The following is a 19681-nucleotide window of genomic DNA, read 5'->3' as shown; positions in this document are numbered from 1 at the left end:
TTGACTCGTTCGAGAAGGAGGCTTGACGGACCAAGTTTGACCGTTAAGCGTGAACACCCGTGTCCACGGTTTGGTGGGGGAGGGTGTAACGGGGTTACAGGAGAGTTACCCGAAGGGTTACGAAGTGGGTACACACTGTCTAACCTAAATCAGTAGAAGGATCAGTACATGACGTCAGAGCCACTGATTATGCATATGACCAGGGTTCACTATGCTAGATAGTGAACCGGATACATTCACACCGTAGGTGGCTTTGCCGTAATAAAGGGAAATACATCCAGTTTGAGATTCACACAGTTAAGAGTTAAGGGTTGACTCTTGGAGTCCGTAACGTGTACGGACTCGTACGTTCTCGAATTAGAACGGACTATCTTAAGCTGATAAGTCTGGCGCCTCATACCCTGCTAAAACGTTACCGACAATTTGGTCCTCACGCGTCGTCGTTCCAATGTAGGCAAAGGCCTTCGTCAGCGACTCCAACAGCCACGCGCCTCTCGTAGATATCCACTGAACGACAAGCTTGGGGCACGCGTTGGCATACGCCGCCGCGCCGCGCCGCAGGGAGTGGCTCGTCATATTGGGCATCACAGCCCGAGCTGTGGTAGGAGACATTTTGTTTACGGTATCGCGGATCACCTCTGAAATATAGCTAGCCAACTTGGTCGTTTCCGCTCTTTCTTGAGAGGCGGCTTAATCGCTTCATCGTTGGTCTCCTCCAAGGTTTCCAAATAAACCACAGCTTCCTCTTGAGAATACGTGCGACCTCAAGGTAAATTCGGATCGGTGAACCCGGACACCAACTAAAAAAAGATATTCTAACGGTTGGCAATAGCACACAAAGAGCATCCCAAAGGCATGTAGCATACATTGCTGTTATCATTCAGGAGAGTTGTATATCGAACCACCTTGAACTACGGAGGTCTTAATCCGCGCAATGTTCAGGAAGAGCTCCCCAGATGCCGCGACCGTCAACTGTTGCTTCCGGGCGAAGCAAGTGTCGATAGCACGACCGAATGTGTGCCACATCATCGTTAACAGAGCTGCATCGTTGAGTCCAGCAGCAACATCTGCGTACATGACTAGGTGCTCCACAAGTGCACAAAGATCATCGACTTTGAATCCAGACGCATGGTGCTTCTGCACGTTAGCGCGTAGGGTTCAATAGCGCTGGCCATTTTGTCGCGTATCTTGGCGATATCTCTCGAGTCGGCTAGGAAAGTTGGGTAGCGTTCATGGAGCAGGTTGAGAACTTGCGAAAAGTAGCCTAGAGCGGTTGACTGAGCAAGCAAACCATCCGCGGCATGGGTCCTGTTGCTTTTTTGTCTGTACCGAAATATCGAAAAAGCTGTAAGCAATGAGAAGAAGTTTGTGTCGGAAGGCTGACACCGTTAGCTATCGAGCTATGCATGCTATCTAACACCGATTTCGGCAATCCTGTCGAAGAGAGAAACTTGCCAAACACTTTTTCCGCGGCGAGTTATTGGGTAATTGTGCCAGCCGATGTGTCGAGACCCCGAGAAGCTCGCTGCATCTCCTCTCTCCTTCTTGAGGCGAGTCTGAAAGTGATACTAGGAGATTCTGCGCTGGCTTTCTATCTATAGCAGAGCAAGCTCTCTTACAGGTTGGGACGCATTGCATCTTTGGGTGTTTTGTTCCGGCACATAGTGCACTTATCTGGTAAGAATAACAAGCCTGTTTGGCTTTATATCTTTACTTATTTGCGCGTAGAAGGAAATTCCAGACGATTCCAGAAATAATTTGTGACAGAATAAACCTAACCCTAATTAGCGACGATGGATGAAATTAGATCATTGAGCCTCAAATGATAAAAAATAGGTCATTGAGCCTCAAATGATAAGAAAAAATCGCTGATTGGCTATAGCAAGCCTATCATAGGGGTCGGGTGTCCGGTCAAATATTACTTATCCTAACGTATAATACTAAGTAGTACGCTGCGTTATAACACGGTATTCTGTAGATAGAGCGTTCTATTTGAGTTCTCTGTTATTTCCGCTATTTTCCGACAGTGCTGACAGCTCGGGTGGTTCAGCCACCTGGGTTTATTGAGGGCCCATCTGTGAGCAGGGGTTGTCACGGGTTCGAGTCCCATCGAGCACGTTAATTTCCCGCATTGTCAAAACGGTAAGTTTCTCTCCAAATCCCTTTCATTGTCACCGTTAATCAAGCACCTAGACGAACATATCTTTTTTTTTGCCAGTCTAATCTTCGATTACGATATCCTCGAGTGTCTCCATGACCGAGCTCACGAACGCGCCGCTCTCTGAGCCCTACCTAGTGTCAGCGCCTTCTTGCAACTCCCACGCCGCCCGAATTTTGAGTCGTAAACGTCGTGCTTCGAGATGTGCCACTGACTTGAGTCGTCGTTGAAACTGCATGCCTGCACGCTCGACGACTTTGAGCGGGGTTTCTTCCCAGCCTGTGAGAGCCACGACGTCACCAAGATGATGTCGGGATCTTTTGGGTTACCGGCTTTAGGGTAGGTGACCTTGCCGGACCTCTTCCATTCCTCGATCAGCTTCGACATGATGTCCTTGAACGACTTGTAGATGCCCACGTCGCAGTTAGGGAGTAAGCCCCCCCGGGGTCACCGCCATCTTGATCCCTTATCGGAGCAGCGCTGCTTGACCTTCTTTCCGATATGAGTTCGCATAGTATCCCATACGATGAACTTCCCGGGTACTTAAGTCACTGCACGGTAGTACTAGTCCGGTCGGTTGAGTAGCACCTCCTGGTCGACCTACGCTCTTTCCTGAAAGACAACGTAGCACCCACCCAAGCGCTCGCTCGCGCCGCGCGTTTTGCGCTTCCGGATTATACAGGGAGGGAGCTTCCATCCCGATGCCGTGACCACAAGCATCACGGTTATGCGCATGGACGCAAAATCCGTGGAGCGGATGACGACATGCTTGCTCCCGACTTCATCGACCGTGTAGGTCCGAGCATCCTCAAAATGAACCGCTGTTTCGTTCATCAAAAAGGTACGATTCAGGTTCATCTTGGGCTTGGGGACCTCCAAGAACTGCATGAAGGACACGGCTCGATCCACCAGCACCTCGTCCGACAATGTTGTAAGGTTCGTCCGCTTGCGAAGGGTGAGGTCGTTCCGCGCCATGAAGTTGTGCGCCCACTCGTCCGACGCAACGAACCAAATCGGGTCGCCTTCGTGCTCTTCTTCCGTGCGGCTGTTCTGGAATAGCGCTAGCGCCGTCGAGGCAATCCAAATTCTTGTCACCTTCTCTTTGTGGATTTGCTTGTCGTACAACACCTCCATGAGCTGATCCTCGAGCGTTCCTGGGAGAAGATTTCGGCCACCTCCAACGACACGACGGCGAGCCCCGTACTCGGCGAAAATCTGCTTCCGATCACGCCACCACTGACGATAGCAGGATGCGGTAATCCGCCATCTAAGCTGGCGAAAATGGGCTGTGGCGCGAGAGTGCGCAAAATCCTTCAAAGCGACAATACCGTATTGCACGAGATCTCTGCAACCCTGTAAAAAGTACATCTCAAGTCATTTGTAAAAACTCAAAACTTCGTAAAAACTCTGAGCCCAGCCCCTCGAGCTACCACAGCTCACCACTCGTTCTGGGGCCCTAATTTTAAATCACGCAGAAGACAACACCAGGATGCGGCCTGTGCCGCATCTAAACAGGCAAAAGGCAGAAGCCATCGAGGAGGCGAACCTACGCGAGGTAATGTCCGAACTAGCTGCAAAGTACAAGGTCCACCGCACGACGCTGTACCGTTGGGTTAAGGCTCAAGGTGTGGTCAAATCGGCGCGACCCTCGAAGACTTTTGCAGTGGACACCCCGCGAGGACCGCCAATCACCTATCCTGAGCTCGAGAAGAGGTAATAGTAGCGTACCATTGTTATTATGTCTTTAATTGTGTACCTGGGACTAAATGCTTGGCTCTGTAGGCTTCTGAAATGGGTCATCGAGATGCGGCGCAATCGCTCTAAGTGTGTGACGACTGAGTGCCTCATGATCATGGGCGCGCGTTTCGAGCCAAGGCTGCTGTCAGATCGATCGGAGCGCGCGGTACTGGAGTACTTGGGCCGTATCCGTCTGCGCAACAAGTTATCAGTCCGACGCATCACTCATCGTGGCACCAAACAGCGTTCTGAGCTTGAGGTAATATTTGTTTTTAACTTATCTCAGGTTTGAATATTTATTTAGAAGCTTAAAGTTATTGTTTGGCTTTCAGAATGTTGCGAGAGCGTTTGGAGCGAGCATGCGCTGGTCGACGGAGAACAAAAGTATTGTCTCGGTATTTCCTGGCCACAGCAAATACGACCACGTGTACAATATGGATCAAACATCAATCTATATTGATATGAATCCTAGTACTACGATCACTTTCACCGGTGATAAGAACGTCGACGTGGTCCAGTCGATGACGGAAAATGCATTTCGGGCATCCGTTTTCTTGTGTGCGTCGGCAACAGGAAAAAGATGCCCCCACTCATTGTATTCGCAGGCGTTCCGAATGCTGACGTGCACCAAGAGCTTTTGAACAACCCCCTGCACCGCAATCGGGTCGTGCTCACAGTGCAGCGTAAAGCATACTGCGACGAGCGCGTGATGCTGGACTGGATCGACGAGGTAAATGCATACTCCGTGCGAATAATATTTCAATGTTACCTTTGCTAACGTGTTTTAATAACTGTAGGTTTGGGGGCCTGAAGCATGCAACCAGCGGCTTCTTCTGCTGGACAGCCTAAAAACGCATAAAATGGCAAGTGTGCGCGCCAAGTTGGAGGAAGATTACTGGTCGGAGGTAGAGTTTGTTCCACCAGGGATCACGGGGCTCGCTCAACCGATGGGCGTATCTGTGATGCGTTCCTTCAAGTCAAGATGCCGAAGACTCTACGTTAACTACCATATCAACCAGCCTCCACGGCAGCCCGGCGTTTTTTTTATGACGCAGATCGTGCTGTCGGCGTGGGAAAGTATTGAGGAGAAGCGTATCGCTAGGGGATTCGTGAAGGCAGGGCTCGTGCCCATCGGGCCGCGAGAGGCTGACGGCACCTTCAGAGTTCCGGAGCCGACAAGTGAGTCTGTTAGCGTAGAAGAAGAAGAGTCTGAAACTGAATAAAACTGCGTGGATTTTTCACTTTAATAAAAATGGATGTTGGTTGTACAGAAGGGGTGTCAATTTAATTCTTTTCGTCGTGAATTGGGTTTTTACGCACGGTTGCATCAAATCCGTGGTTGCAGAGATCTCGTGCAATACGGTACGTTACAATAATTCTTTCCCAAAAAATTACCTTCACTGCATCATACTCTAAGCTTGTTCCTAGGCTCTCACGTCTCGCGCACCAATCCATCCAGCCAATCAACGACATCGCTCCACGTGGCCAAGTCGAAGTAAAAGATCGCGACAACACCACATCAACCCGATACAGAGTGCCAGTCACAAAGCCATTCCCCAGCTGCCCCCGAAAACCTTCCTTCTGCGCAGCACACGTATCCCTATCATGTCTAGCTGGCAGTTCCTGTGTGTGGCGCTGCTCGCGCTGCTCGGCGCGCTGCAGCTGGTGGCCGCCGACTCCAACGTGATCGTGCTGACCAACGCCGACTTCGAGCACAAGACGCAGGCCGGCTCGGGCGCCACGACCGGCGACTGGCTCGTCGAGTTCTACGCGCCGTGGTGCGGCCACTGCAAGAAGCTGGCGCCCATCTACGAGAAAGTGGCGGACGAGCTCAAGGGCGAGGTGAACGTGGCCAAGGTGGACGTGACGGACAACGCGGAGCTGGGCAAGCGCTTCGGCATCCGCGGCTTCCCCACGGTGCTGCACTTCAGCCACGGCAAGTCGTACAAGTTTACGGGCAAACGCACGCTGGAGGACCTGGCGGCCTTCGCGCGCGGAGGCTTCAAGAGCGTGGACGGCGAGGTCGTGGGCGCCGCGCCGAGCTTCCTGGACTTCGCCAAGCAGCAGGCGCTGGACGTCAAGAGGGACTTCATCACGCTGCTGGCCACCAAGAAGAACGTGCTGCTGGTCACGTTCTCCAGCGGCCTGCTGCTCGGCCTGCTGCTCGGCTGCATGTGCGGCTGCTGCACGAGCCGCGGCTCCAAGGCGCCCAAGAGCAAGAAGGAGTAGGCCGACATGGGCTGCTGCAAGTTGTGCGGACGTTGTAGTTCTCGGTGAGCTATGGCTCTGTGTGTCTTTACATTTTTTAATGGAGCTGTTTGCACTGCAACTTGGACAAGAAGGCGTTGATTGTCATGGGCTACCTACCTACAAAGCTTGTGCAATGCGTTGGTTGAGCTCCATGAAGCTGTACTTGAGCTCCAAGCTCTCGAAAAGCGACTCTTCCACGCCCTTGTAGCTAGCGAGCATCTCGTCCACTTCATTGAGCTTGTCGGGGTCACGCTCCTCGAAAAAGGCAACCAGCCGGGCTCTATACGGGGTCGCGTGGTTCGTAGCGGGCTGTGACGAAGAGAACGACAGAGTTTGAGTGTCTTCGTGGCGTTCAGAGGGAGAGAGGTACGTCGGGCTCATTGATGCAGACGGAGGCGGACGGCCATTCAATAGCGCAATGTCATCCTCGCTCAGCGTGTATGGAACAGGGGACTCTTCCTCCTCGTCCAGACCTCCTTCGCCAGTCTCTGCAGCACTGTGGACACCATTTTGGATTGAGAGGGGTTCGAGAGCAGTGGTCTCAGCCACCACTGAGAGATCCAGCATCTTGATAGCTGCCTCGCCCCCATCTTCATTCGTGCCCTCTTGAGTTGATGGGCTGTTGTGCTGCTGCTGCTGCTGCTGCTGTTGTTGCTCCTTCAATTCATCTCGAACTTCCTGGAGCTTCTTTTCGCTGTCTTCGGCTTCGTTGATAAGCGTCCGGATTTGAGTCAACAGCAGCTCATTCTGCTTCTTGAGTCGCTTGTTCACCATTCGGGCCTCGCTCGCTTCCGCCATGGCCACCGCGATCTGGCCTTCAGTCTGAGTGCGCATGTTGCGTATCTCGGTCACGAGCACACGCCTCTGACCGCGAGCTTTCACTAGCTGTTGCGCCAGCTGAAGACGCTCCTGCTCCCACTTTTGCATTTGTTCTTCGTACTGCTGCTTCGTAGCGGCCATCTCACGAGCAACCTTCTCCAATCGCGTGGAAGTCCCAGTTAAATGATTGTTCAAAGGGTAGCCTAACTCTGCTCGGCATCGCAGCACGGCTGCTTCCGCCTGACCAAGCTCCTGCTCGAGCCGATTACGAGTCGTTGAATCCATTTCGCTTGCAAGAGTAGAAGCTTCTTCGTCACCACCATCGAAATCGTCTGTCTGCATGAACACAAATTGTAAACACACATATCGTTAGGGGATCGCACAGGCAAGACGTCTATGTTAACTCACATACCATAGCCCAACGGTGTTTTTCTTCCAGCAGAGCATCGCGTTCGGCCTGTATTTCACGCCATGCCTCTCGTTCCCTCTGTATACGTTGCAGTTCGCCAGCGATAGATGCTAGCTCTTGCTCTTTTGCCTTCACCTCGTTTGCGGAATTCTCCTTCTCCACAATCGCCATGTGAGTTTTCGAACGCTCTTGGTCGCGTTCTGCCGTTAACTTCGCCACACTGTCCTCCAGGCTTTCCTAATTCGTGAAAGGCAAAACCACGATTAGTCCCGAAAGCAAAGGCACCTCGAGGAGCACACTGCATGATTCGTCAGCATACCATTCGCTCCATCAACTGCATGTTGAGCCCATTAAGCTCCTCCAACAAACTGCGAGCCTCGCTGTCCGACCCACCACCACGTTGGCTCCTCGAAGTTGGCACCACAGCCGTCTCTTCCTGCGAGCCAAAAAGCCTCGATGCCAAGTGGCCAGCCACGTTGATCGGTGCGCTTAGTAACCAGCTCTGCTGGGCAATAGCTTCGGGGATATAAGCCGAATACCCCGACTGCACCTCAGGCGGCGACCCCGGGCTGACGATGAGCGCCGTGGACAACGCCGCGTCGCGTTCTTCGTCTCGCGCCTTCTCTGCCTGGACAGCTTCGTCCAGGGCATCTGCTGCAGCTGTCGCCGACTGCATAATGCTGTTATTTACCACTTGCACCTGGTACAGAACATTTTTCCTATGGCGGAATGCCAATAGCGTCAATGAGCCTAGGCGGGGGTACCGTTCCTGAAGAGGTGCCAGGAGAAAACTTACCCGCGGAGTCTTGAGTACGAATTGTCCCAAACCAGTGTCGCCTTCCCTGGCCGCAGACACCGATACAACCCTTCTATGGCTCGCCCTGTCGTAGTCGCTACGTATCTCGTGCGCGCATGCACGATCTCCACCGGCTGCTGGTAAGGCTCGGGGGCAAAGGAAACACTGAAATCAACGTCGAAATCCTCCAGCTCAAACTTCCACACAATAAACTGCGGCCCGTCGTCACCTTTCTTGGCCTTCACCTGCGCCACCACCTCATGCTTCGACCCTCTTGGCACATAGAACTTCTCCAGCGGGAAAGGCTGCGAGATAAAGTCAACCGCCGTCATGTGCATCCGGGCGCCTTTGTCCTCGTCCCGCTCAGCCACGAAGCTGAGCCAGTCAGGGTGCAGCTCCAGCATGCCAGACCGATGAGCAGCCAAGAACGCCGTCATGTCCCCGCACCACTGAGCGATCACCGCGTCATTGCGGCTGCCCTTGGGCGGGAATTCAGGCAGCACTGGGGGTGCGTCGGCCTCGTCGCGCAGTATCTGGGGCTTTGGCGCCGCCGTTTGGATTGAATTCAGCACGTCGAACAGCGCGTACAGTGGTCGCTCGATGCAGTAGGAAGCGGCGCCTTTGGTTACCACGAACTCGACGGTGTAGGCGCCCAGGCCAGAAGCAGAGAGCGATGAGGCGATCGTTTGCGTGACGCTTGGGGTTGCAGCGTCGACGCTCGTGACGACAACGTCCAGGAAGTGGTCGGCGTTGCAGGCATCGCTGTCGTTGCTGGGGGTATGCGGGGACTCGGTTGCAGGGGTTGGGGCGTCCACAGCGCTGGTGTTGAGAGCAGGAGAGGGTTCCGCGGAGGCCAGGACCGCATCCGCCATCCCGAAAGAGATGATGAATTTTCAGATAAACTCAGATTTATAGATTTAGAATTAGAATTTTGGATGCCGATCCAGGCTATAGGATGGATTTAGAAAACGAATGAACAAGCAAAGTTCAAGGCGCTTGCGGTGCTTGATGTCCCGCCAAGCTGCTTGCAGACTTTCAGATACCGATGCACCCGCGCTGGCATTCGTTTTGCCACATTATACGTCGTCAAGACAGTCCGATCCTCACGAATCATGGCGGCAACTCTCTAAAATATACACAAAGGACTCGAGTACTATACAGTACCTACTGCAAGCTCATACGCTAGCTGCTATCGGAGACGCACCATAGAGGCTGGTCCGCTGCAGCAAACACGCTTGTCTTCAATATGCAATGGCGCTCAAGCTGTTGTATTCGAAATACCTCCCCTCGCCAGCCTATTGAACGGCTTGCCGCAGACGGAATGAGCAGATTCCTCTAGTTATTCTCATTACAGATGCACTGCTGGCGTACGCGCCGCTTGATGGACTCTGGCAGATAGAAGAGAGAGAGCTGTAGAGAATGAGAGATAACGCGACGCATGCGAAAGCGTGCACAATACAATACAACAATACAACTAGTGAGCGATTAAGGGTTGGGCATGCCTCGGCCGTAACATGGTAAACGAGGGCCGGAGAAGCGCTACGATAAACTCACCAACGCAGCGCGTGGCACACGCACTCACCGAAGCGTCATGCATGCGTTCAATGATAAATATCCCTACAGACTGAGACTGAGCGACAGGAGTCGCCAGTCGTGGGGCTTCATCGGCTGTCCTTTGCTACCTATCTTCTCAAAGCTGCGGAACAGCGTCGCGAGTGGGAGCAGGTTCATTTGGAGCTGCTGCTCGACCGTGTCCAGCTGGGCGAGCGACACCCGCTGCAGCCTCGCCGTGTTCATGAGCAGCAGCGAGCGCAGCTTCTCCAGCGTCCGCACGGTGCGCACGAGCTTGTGCTCGATCGACGGGTCCGCGGGCGGCTCGGGGCAGAAGGAGAACGCGGTCTGCAGCCCCTGGATGACCATGTCGATGACCTCGAGGTACTTGCGCCGCAGCTCCGCCAGCTTGGGCGCGTTGCTGTCAGCGGGCGGAGGCAAAGAGGCGGCGGCGGCAGCACGTATCCGAGCTGTGGAGTTCGTAAGCGGCGGCAGTGGTAGCGAGGTCGGCATGGACGTCTGCGGCAGTATGGGCGGGCTGAGACGCACGCGCTTGTGCTCGGGCGCGCTGCAGTCGGGGCTGGTGCGCCGCGGCTTCCTGAGTCTTGTTGTCCTGCGTCGCTGTTGCTTCCTCTAGGGCCACTGCGTTGAGTTCTTCTTCAGCAAAACCCATTGCCGTCCTGACTCTGAGGAGTCGGAGTATGGCATGCTCTCTTCTCTCGCGCCTGATGCGAAGCTCATTGTTCTGCCTTCGGGCTTCTGCAACGCGTAACTTTTCGTCCAATAGAACGCGTTGGGAAGAGGAGACGCCATGCAGTCTCGCATCGACCGCTTCTTGCACATCTTGTTGTAGCTGGACCACCTCATCTTGTACATCCCAGAAGCGATAGATTGGCGACCAAGGCTTTAATTCGCCCAGTGTTCGTTCTAGGGTGGCCGCTGTCGTCTGTAGAGCTTGGAAGGGGCCAGGGGGGGCTTCGGGGGGTTGGCTCTGTGTCGGTCCAGGCATTGGGAGGCCGTGGGCGTCCAGATCCCGTATGGGAGGCCGCTCTGCCGCTTGAACTACTGCGTTCTGACCGCAGAGCATAGCGAGCTCGCATTCCTGCTCGCACTGGTCCAAGTAACGAGCCATCCGTCTGTAGTTAGAGCAGCCGTCGACCCACTCCTGCAGCCCCAGCTTCCTAGCCTCCCCTTCGACGAACTTGAGCTCCTTGTCCGACACGACGATGGTGACGTCTCCAGCTTCACTGCCGACCGGATTTCGGGCGACCAAATTGGCCAAGTCGTCCAGTGTTGCCGTGATGCCTCTCGTCCACAGCCAGTACAACAACTTGGATGCCTCGTACCCTATAAATGTGAAAATCACAACAAGTTAGCAAAACAGAAATGTTGCGAATTGATATCGAAATTGCTACAAACGAAAACATACCACAAGGTCCCTCCGTGCAGACCAAAAGCTCGTCGTTGTGGAGCCACGCCGCGATTGTCAGGTTAGCCGATCCAGACCAAGTAATTACTGCAGTCCTTGTAATGATTGCCGTACCGACACTCGATGCCTGCAAGAATAAACCGCTTCACACACCGGACGGCAGCCTTGCAGGTAAGGGTCAACATCTTTGGCACGTAAACCTTCACGCCCTTCCCGACGAGCCACACAAGGACATCTACGAACCCACAGTCGGTGACAGCGTAATACGCCATCCACACCTCTGTCACGTCGTCACGACAAAGCTGCTGCAACATCTCAATCCGCACGCTCCGGTTGGCAGCCTTGAAATGGACCGTAGTCGCCTCAGCGAGCTCCTGCTCGATGGAATCGTGCAGTCGTGCCAGTGTGCTTGGTACCACGCCTGCGTACCTTGCCTTTTGCCTCCCGCTCAAGTTCGGCGGCAGCGAGCGTAAGCGCTGCGCCAGGACGGCAGGGTCGTGAATGGGCACGCGACCGCTGCCGATCCTTGGCTTCCGGTCGACAATCTTTCGGATAGTAGCGGGGCAGCGATCGTAGAGGTCTGCAATGTAGGTGACGTCGACCTGGCCGGCCTTCTCCTTCTTCTTGCCGTCAGGAGGATACACGAAGACCTGGGCGGGGACCAGCACGCCTTGGACCTCCTCGTCGGTCATGTGGGGCCGGCGCACCACCCCACTGGCCTGCTCCAGCTCTTCCTCCACCTCCTTGGTCGTCGCCGTGCTCGCGCGCGCTTTGCCTTTAGACGGCATCTTCTTTTGTGGCGCGCTTCCAGCAATGCAGCTGTCGATACCTACAAGGCGAGAAGTTGAAGTGCTCCGTTCCAAATTGTTATGTGCAATCCAAACCAAACTTTTGAAAACAAAAGCTGAATTTTCCAAAGGAATTTTATATCGAACAGAAAATGGCTCGAGTGAGCGATAAAAAATTCAGGCGGGTCGGATGCTGGCTGATGGGTTTCACCACTATTTCCGGGACGGATAGTGGGTGCCACTCTGATCATATCATATTATTAAAACAAGTCATAGTCATATGCTATGACGCTTCATAAGCCAAGATTCAAGTTTCTTAATCTGAAACGACCAGAAATCGTGATTCTTTTCGACTGGTGTGCAGAAACACCAACTCGACTCGACGTGAAGAAGCAGAAGGAAGAGAGGTCTACGGGACAGCAGCGCATGCGCTCCGAGGCTATCAACACGCAGGGAGGCGCGCCCGGGGACCGGCCGCCGGCAGCACCGGACGCAGCCACAACGAATGTACCTGGTAACGTCGCTGTAGTGGCCGCCTCGTGCGTGCCTTCCAGCTCCACAGGCGCCGAGTCGCCCGCAACGCCCATGGAAGTGGCGCTCGCGACGCACGCTGGAAGCAGCAGCAGGACCGGCACGGTGGAGCAGGAGCAGAAGCCGGCCAACCGACAGCAGGACGAGCCCATGACGGCGTCGCAGGTGACGCAGATGCAGAACGAGCAACGGCGCGAGCGCCACTGGCGGCGAACGGTGCACAGCGAGCTGAGGGACCGACTGGTGGCCGCCATGTACGTGCATTTAGGCAGGAGAGGGTATGGAATCGCCGCTATCTAATCAGCGGTTTGGTGGTGCACAGGATGGAGCAACTGCAGAGGATAACGGGGGACCCGGATGTGCGGCATTTACGGATGTGTGCTTCCCGCTACGAGTCGTTCGTGTGGAAGAAGAGCGCCAGCCAAGTGCAGTACAAGCAGAAGTTAGAGCATCGCATCGAGTCACTGCGCCGCCAGCCATCGCACGGCGAGAACGGAGGCGTGGAAGTCACGGTTCGGCTGGTGGAAGGCCACCGACTGAATCTGATTCGGTCGCCAAATCCGACTTTGCAGAGACAACCGGTCACTGCTGCAGCGATGCCGGTGGGGCCACCTTTGGTGCCGTGTCCTTATAGCCGACACCAGACGCAGCAAGAGGACAGTCTCATTAGCGCGGGATGCTCGCCCATCGGGGACCTACATCGACACAGCAGCCGATCCAGTAGTCGCAAGTCGAGTAGCTTCAGTGGCGGCAAACGATCCGGCAAGAGGAAGACGCGATCCTCTTCCTCGTCATCGTCCTCCTCGATGTCTTCGTCATCAGAGACGGACGCTCGGCGTGACGAGATGTACTTTGCCAAGCTGCGCCTGATGAAAACTCAGTATCGCGACGAGGTCGCGTTGGTGTTTCGGGAGCTCTGTCGCGTTAACACGGTGATTCAGCACTCGGCCAGTCTGCGGCGCCACGAGTCCAACAACCTGGGCGACTTCCTGGCCAACCTGAAGAAGATAATTTATTTGCTGGAGCAGCAGCCAGGCGAGGCGTGCGGCATGATCCCGGCTCGCAAGCGCACTGTCGAGTATCTAGACGTGGTCGAGTCTCACATTCAGCGCAAAGTGCTGCCGATCCTCCACCGCCTGCGCCACACGTACTCCACCATCCTGCGCCCCATCGTGCTCAACTACATGAAGAACAGTTTCCGGTACAACCGACGATTTTAATCTGCACCAGAAGCAGAAATAGCAAGCAGATGATGGTGAAAGACAACTCCATTGAGGTAGCGCTCGACACAGCGAAAACTAGTCCGGTACACTGGGATGTAGTCCAATGCATAATAAAGGGAAGAGCACAACTTAATTCACGCATGGTTAAAGCTGAAGCCAGCATGCCACTTGCACGTGAAGTAAATACTAAAGGTAAGCGTTTCTGTTTTCTACTAGCTTCAAACAATCTCAACCAAGGTTCGCATTAAATGCGAACCTTGGTTGAGATTCTAGTCTGTCTAACGTCATCTAAGGGAAATTAGGCTCTACATGATACTTGTAGCCGTGAACTAGACGCGAATGCGTGGATCGGCGCTGTTGATTTGCTGGTTTGATGTAGCCATCACTGAAGTCCATACTTTAATTAAGATAAAAAATTGTCCAAAAGTTTTGCCGCGGCCCTAAATCGTGTCAGTTGTATACTAGCCTATCTACACGCCCAAAAATCTAGCTCCGCGTCACATGCCAGCTATAGATCGATCTGATAGGTACAACATATCTAAATAGCGAGCTGTAACTCTTTCTAGAAGCTGAGATATGGATGAATATCGTGAAGCTGCCGACAGATTGAATTTAAAGTTGAATAAACTATGTTTAAAAACCAGAACCGTGATTATTCGCCAATCAACCTTTGGCTACATGTCTAGTAGCCAATCATAGGTTATAGGGGTAGGGTTGTGCGCTGCCGACGCTCGTGCCGACGTCGGCAGCCCCTCGATATATGTGAACGAGGCATAGGAACCACTAGTTCGCCACGTATCACTTTTATATCTGCGACTCTGCTAACAAAAGATAATAAGAAACAATGGGCCTGCAAGATCTCGCTCCAGCAAACACACAGAGGGCACAGAAGACAGCGATCAATGCGTTTGAGCGTTTCCTTGCGTCAGAGGACGTTAACATGGGCTTCATCGCTGCGTGCCTTCTCAACGACAAGAACGGGTCTGCGTGTGTGAAGCTCATGGATCGCTTTGCCGTATACCTGGCTTTTGTGGACGGCAGAGCTGAGAAACCGCTCGCGCGAAACTCGGTCATGAGCTACTACCGCCACGTCAAACATTGGTTGCTTGACAGCTATCCCAAGCATCGAGAAGATGCTACTGAAAATGGCGCAAACGCTGGAGCGCTATTGCCTGAAACGAAGCGAGGGAGGGACGGTCAAGATAGCGCCGACCTGCACCAAGGAGGACCTGCGAATCCTTATGGACGGAATCTACTATGACGCGGCAAGTTCTAAGGACTACCAGGACGCTGCATTGCTTGCGCTGATGTGGTACACGTTTGGAAGGGCTTCAAACCTCGGTTTTGTGGCTAAGAGTAGCTTGTCCGTCAGCTCCGACGGTGTCATTTTCGTCCGGCTGATACGTGTGAAGACCTCAGAAGAGCAAGGTCTCTTCATATTCCCGGAGAAGGACAGCTTTATTACCTGCCCTCTGCACGCTGTAGCGATGGCACTCGTGATGCAAGATTTCCCATCGTCTCAGGTCCTGGAGCATCCTCAGCTGTTTGATGGTAGCGCCGAGAATTTGGCTGCTCCTCCAGACGACGTACCGCTAGTTGAGGCTCTGGCCTGCTGCTCTCTTAGTGATGCATGTAATGACTCTCGCGGTGATGATAACCGGAAACAAAAAACAGCTTGAAGATTCACGTACACGTGAACCGCAATGTCAAGGCTGCATCGAAAGCACAGGCAAGAGCTAAGCCAACTGTAATGGGTCTACTTTGGCTCACTACTTTAGCTTACACGTGTGCGCGTGTATGTGAGGAAGCGTAGCTTAGTTTAAATTAGAGTTAATTATACTCGGGCCTCCGAGTATAGATTAATCTAAATAAACGATCCAAATAATGTTTTTGGGTTAAAATGAGAACGGCTATTTTTGTTTTATGTTTCTGACTTCCTCTAAATGTAATATTCTAAACTAGGAATGTGCCAACGGCTGGTTGGCAGGATTCTGCTAACATGCAAGTCACTCATTGGCTAAAAGATGCTGCTTTCAGCCAATAGGAATCCTAAATGTGTATGGACCACCCGTCGTGGTGGTCGTAAATGTATGTAGCCATTTGTGTACCTTACACCAAGGTCGAGGAAGTGTTCAAACCTCTAACAGGCAGAGTAACAAGTGACTGTAGCCACTTGTGCGTGTAACCCCGTTACACTATCCCCCCGTCAAGGTTAGACGTGCCGGTCTCGGCACGTCAACCACCATTGACCGTTTGGCCAATGCGTGACGTTTGAAGAGAGCGTGCTCGTTCCGTAACGAGTACGTCCACGTTGAAGACCCCTGGCGCAGTAGCGGAGGACATCTCTGCTGCTGCTGCGTATAATGCGCGGCAACGTGCGAAGCGCGTCACTGCCACGGGGGCAGGACCCACAGCCTGCCCTTGAAGTGCCTTCGGGCGCTGTTGTTAACAACAGCACTCGTATTACTTTCCAGCGTGTAGCGCATGGTGCGCTTCGTACGCCCTCACCATGTCCGGGACGTCTTCGAGCAAGACGTTCCGCGGCTCCCATGTATCTTGGTTGGGAGGGAATCCTCTCCAACGGATACAAAAACGAACCGGTTGCCTGTTCGTTCTCGGGATACTGTGACCAACTATCCGCTCAACTATCCATCGAGTTGAGCCGTGTGCGTCACGAATTTGCTGTGGTGGGGGTGGAAACACGCCCCGTGTGTGGTCAACTTGGTGTTGACCCTGATCTCGCGTCTCCCCACGACCGAGTTCCGGTCGTTGAGTACGTCCAGAGCACTGATTTCGGCGCTCTGAAGTATCCTCAGGTTGCGGCGGCCTCCCAGACCGCCTCGATTGTTCTGGCCAAGCTGGACCATTAGCTCGACCCGCTTGCTCCAGCGCGACTTCGCGCTGGAGAGGATGACTGCTTCCGCCGAGTCTTCTGTTTCGGTTCAGCCGAGCTAGGTAGCTCGTGCTGCAGATATGGCTTCAGCCGTTCGACGTAGAATGTCGGATGGAGGCGCATACTAGACGGTATGTCCAGTGGGTAGGCGTTGCCGTGCCGTGCCAACACAGTGAACGGCCCGATGAAGCGCGGAGCGAGCTTGCTCGCCCCGATGTCGGAAACTGCATGTTTAGGCAGGTTTTGAGTAGCTAACAAAACCAATGAACCCTTCTTGAATTCATTTGTGTTGCCCCTGCCAACGTTGTCTGCGTTCAGCTTCTGTCGATCAACAGAAGCTGCAATAGCGTCTTGGACAAACCGAATGACGGCTTGTCTGCGCTGCACGAAGTTGATTGCGTCCGAGCTGAACTCGTTCAGCTCGTTTCCAGCAGTAGGCCCGGCCTCTGCGTTCGTCTTCGCGGTGTCTGTGTCCTGCACAGACCCGTTCTTCTTTTTCTTCTTCCTCTTGCCGGCGTCTGTGCCCTGCACAGACGCGTTCTTCTTCTTGAGCGTGGTCGCGGCTGACACTATGCAAGTGTCAGCGGCAGTCTTCGGCTGCTGCGTTGCAGTCGGAGATCCTCCCCCATTTAAGGAAGGAGCCACCATCCCGAGTAGATTCGGGAGGCGTGGGCGCCTCATGACATTCACGTAAAACGGCGTATGCCCGGTCGAGGCATGCACCGAGTTGTTTATGGCGAACTCCGCCATCGGCAGGCACTCGCTCCAGTGTTGGAACGAGTGAGCGTAGCTCTTAAGCACGTCTACGAGCACGCGGTTCACGCGCTCGGTCTGCCCGTCCGTCTGCGGATGGTCCGCAGTCGACATCGAAAGTTGACTCCCAAGAAGTGTAAACACTTCTTGCCAAAGGTGTGCAGTGAAGCGCTGGCCTCGATCCGACACAGTGTCGATCGGCATACCATGGTTTTTGAACACCATGTCAACGAACAGACGCGCCGTCTGCTTCGCAGTCACTTCAGCGGGTACCGCAGCAAGATGTACCATCTTGCTGAAGCGGTCAACAAAGACCACAACGCCCGTGTTCCCCTGGCTGTCCGGGGGAAGACCGAACACGAAGTCCAAAGACATGGACTGCCGTCACTCCGACGGAGTCGGCAGTGACTGCAAGGGAGCCTGCGCGAACGGCGAAGGCTTCACACGTTGACAAACCTCGCAAGCACGGACGTACTTGCGCGTGAGAAGACGATATGTCTTCCCACGGCCCGGATGCCCCCCAGCCGGTGCATCGTGATGCTCGTACATGATCCTGAGTCGCCAGGTCGTGGTCATTGGGCACGACCACGCGGTCCGCGTTGTCGTCAACTGCACTGTAGAGTAGTAAGCCATCGTGCACCCGATAGCGGTGTGCACGAGCACGAAGATGTTTCGGCAGCTTCTGACGAGCTTTGTCAGAAGGAGCTGAGCCATAGGCCAGCAAGAGCTTTGCGTCCGCGTCGTGCGCGGACGCGGCCTTCACGACATCTAGTAGCGACGACATGGCAGGGCTCGATCGCATGGCGTCAATGGCATAGACGTCGACTTCATCCTTAGCGTAGTCAGGTCGACGCGATAACGCGTCGGCCACCATGAGTCTTCCGGGTTTGTGCTCAACCCGGAAGTTGTATCCCGCGAAGAAGGATAGCCATCTCGCCATCCTTTGCGAGATGTGCGGCGACTTCACAGCCGTCCGCAGCGACACGTGGTCTGTGAAGACCACGAACGGTTTGCTTCCGAGTAGATACACTCGGAACACTCCGCGAGTGCGTACTTCATGGCAAGGAGCTCCTTGTCATGTACCGGGTAGTTGTGCTCAGCTGGCCACCGATACCATGTAGTTGTTTCCTGGACCTTGCTTATATCGCAAGATCTACAAACATCTACGTCACAAAGCGATATAATTGATGACTCACATAGTATGTATTCGAATGCCACTCTGTAGGTGTTTCTGGTTTTGTGGGTAGAACAATCAGGCTCGCGTAACGAAACCACTTTCGAGCTCTCCCGGAATCTATCTTGATTTCTCAACAGCGTTTTCCGTGTTAAAAATTTAGAATTCATCGGCTTCGAAGCACCTGCTAACTATTAGCACTTGGTGCCGCCAACGCAACATGGTCACTATGTGCTACTCTCCATATATCAAAATGGAGGTTTCCATTGAGTTATATAAAGCCCACATGTGTAGTTTGGATCATCCCTTGACTTAGTTCGTGCTCGGCACTTGTCGCTTCGCGCTTGTCCTGTTCAGCCGTCAATAAGGCTTGGGCCTCGCTGCTGTCATCCTGTACAAGCAACCCCCTACTAGCTACAATGGACGGAAAGGCAACTTGGCTGAGTAGGCGTTCGTGTTAACCGGATAAGCTCACGACCACTGCTCAAGTATAAGCGTATCGCCACAAATGCGGGCTTAGAGAATGTAAGCACTGCAGTTCGAACCTCATACAGCCCCCCTGGCCTGCTGTAGGTCGGTTACGCACTACTTCATACTAACCTCGACTAACCTCAAAGTGCTGGATTCAAAATAACTCACGCGAGTAAATCTGAAATACTGGATTCAGAATAACTCGCGCGAGTTAATCTGAAATGCTGGATTCAGAATAACTCGCGCGAGTTAATTTGATATTTACTCTTGATCTGATTAAATCTGATACCTAAAATGATTGGTCATATACGGCTGACTATCATTCGAGAATTCCCCCTCCCTTCCCCCCTTTTCCGAATGAAGAGGCGGACGTCTGCCACCGAAGACTCACGGGACGACCGCAATGTCCTTACAGAGCCGAAGGACGGTCGTGACGATCCAGGCGACAGCATCTTGAAGGCTTCAGCAAATGAGACGGAACCAGAACCCAATGCAGAGGCCGAGGCGGACAGCGCCTCGATGATCTCAGCAACAGACCCGGAGGGTCATTAATTTCTACGAGCCCTGGGGAGAGCCGGGCGCCTGGGCTCTTGGGTGAACCCAAAAAGTCGCGAGCTCGGGCTCCTGGGCTCTTGAGTTCAATAGGTTAAGTGAAAGGAGCCCTCCAGAACTGTGAGCCCTCGTTAAGGGCTCCCCCCT

At 53.7% G+C, this 19681-nt stretch overlaps 8 protein-coding genes across 8 annotated transcripts; 4 read left to right on the top strand and 4 right to left on the bottom strand.

Annotated features, from left to right (window-relative positions):
* Nucleotides 1–2263: 2263 nt before the first annotated feature.
* Nucleotides 2264–2599, bottom strand: PHYSODRAFT_492766 (hypothetical protein; the record flags this gene model as incomplete). Its single annotated transcript, XM_009525449.1, has 1 exon — nt 2264–2599. A coding segment is annotated over one exon (336 nt), but the record flags the coding sequence as incomplete, so codon positions are not given.
* Nucleotides 2600–2758: 159 nt separating this feature from the next.
* Nucleotides 2759–3526, bottom strand: PHYSODRAFT_492474 (hypothetical protein; the record flags this gene model as incomplete). Its single annotated transcript, XM_009527188.1, has 1 exon — nt 2759–3526. One exon carries the CDS (start codon nt 3524–3526, stop codon nt 2759–2761), a length of 768 nt encoding a protein of 255 aa, XP_009525483.1.
* Nucleotides 3527–4755: 1229 nt separating this feature from the next.
* On the top strand, nt 4756–5118 carry PHYSODRAFT_298937 (hypothetical protein; the record flags this gene model as incomplete). Its single annotated transcript, XM_009525448.1, has 1 exon — nt 4756–5118. One exon carries the CDS (start codon nt 4756–4758, stop codon nt 5116–5118), a length of 363 nt encoding a protein of 120 aa, XP_009523743.1.
* Nucleotides 5119–5453: 335 nt separating this feature from the next.
* PHYSODRAFT_354354 (hypothetical protein) lies at nt 5454–6222 on the top strand. The gene has a single exon (XM_009525447.1). The coding sequence runs from the start codon at nt 5501–5503 to the stop codon at nt 6122–6124; it is 624 nt and encodes a 207-aa protein (XP_009523742.1). The 5' UTR covers nt 5454–5500; the 3' UTR covers nt 6125–6222.
* Nucleotides 6223–6784: 562 nt separating this feature from the next.
* Nucleotides 6785–9041, bottom strand: PHYSODRAFT_489480 (hypothetical protein; the record flags this gene model as incomplete). Its single annotated transcript, XM_009525446.1, has 4 exons — nt 6785–7300; nt 7377–7610; nt 7693–8092; nt 8170–9041. Coding segments are annotated over 4 exons (2022 nt in total), but the record flags the coding sequence as incomplete, so codon positions are not given.
* A 745-nt stretch (nt 9042–9786) lies between these two features.
* On the bottom strand, nt 9787–10308 carry PHYSODRAFT_496905 (hypothetical protein; the record flags this gene model as incomplete). Its single annotated transcript, XM_009525445.1, has 1 exon — nt 9787–10308. A coding segment is annotated over one exon (522 nt), but the record flags the coding sequence as incomplete, so codon positions are not given.
* Nucleotides 10309–12363: 2055 nt separating this feature from the next.
* On the top strand, nt 12364–13688 carry PHYSODRAFT_313415 (hypothetical protein; the record flags this gene model as incomplete). Its single annotated transcript, XM_009525444.1, has 2 exons — nt 12364–12722; nt 12791–13688. 2 exons carry the CDS (start codon nt 12364–12366, stop codon nt 13686–13688), a joined length of 1257 nt encoding a protein of 418 aa, XP_009523739.1.
* An 847-nt stretch (nt 13689–14535) lies between these two features.
* PHYSODRAFT_329062 (hypothetical protein) lies at nt 14536–15431 on the top strand (the record flags this gene model as incomplete). Its single annotated transcript, XM_009527193.1, has 3 exons — nt 14536–14781; nt 14855–15323; nt 15403–15431. The coding sequence occupies 3 exons, from the start codon at nt 14536–14538 to the stop codon at nt 15429–15431; spliced, it is 744 nt and encodes a 247-aa protein (XP_009525488.1).
* Nucleotides 15432–19681: the final 4250 nt, after the last annotated feature.

The sequence above is a fragment of the Phytophthora sojae genome (genome assembly GCF_000149755.1).
Source record: "Phytophthora sojae unplaced genomic scaffold PHYSOscaffold_3, whole genome shotgun sequence".
Classification (NCBI taxonomy): Eukaryota; Oomycota; class Peronosporomycetes; order Peronosporales; family Peronosporaceae; genus Phytophthora; species Phytophthora sojae.
The sequence above is the reverse complement of the archived record's forward strand: the minus strand, read 5'-3'. Positions and strand labels throughout refer to the sequence as shown.

Excerpts from the sequence above, each read along its gene's own strand:
- PHYSODRAFT_354354 (XM_009525447.1), top strand. The coding sequence starts at position 5,501 with ATGTCTAGCTGGCAGTTCCTGTGTGTGGCGCTGCTCGCGCTGCTCGGC.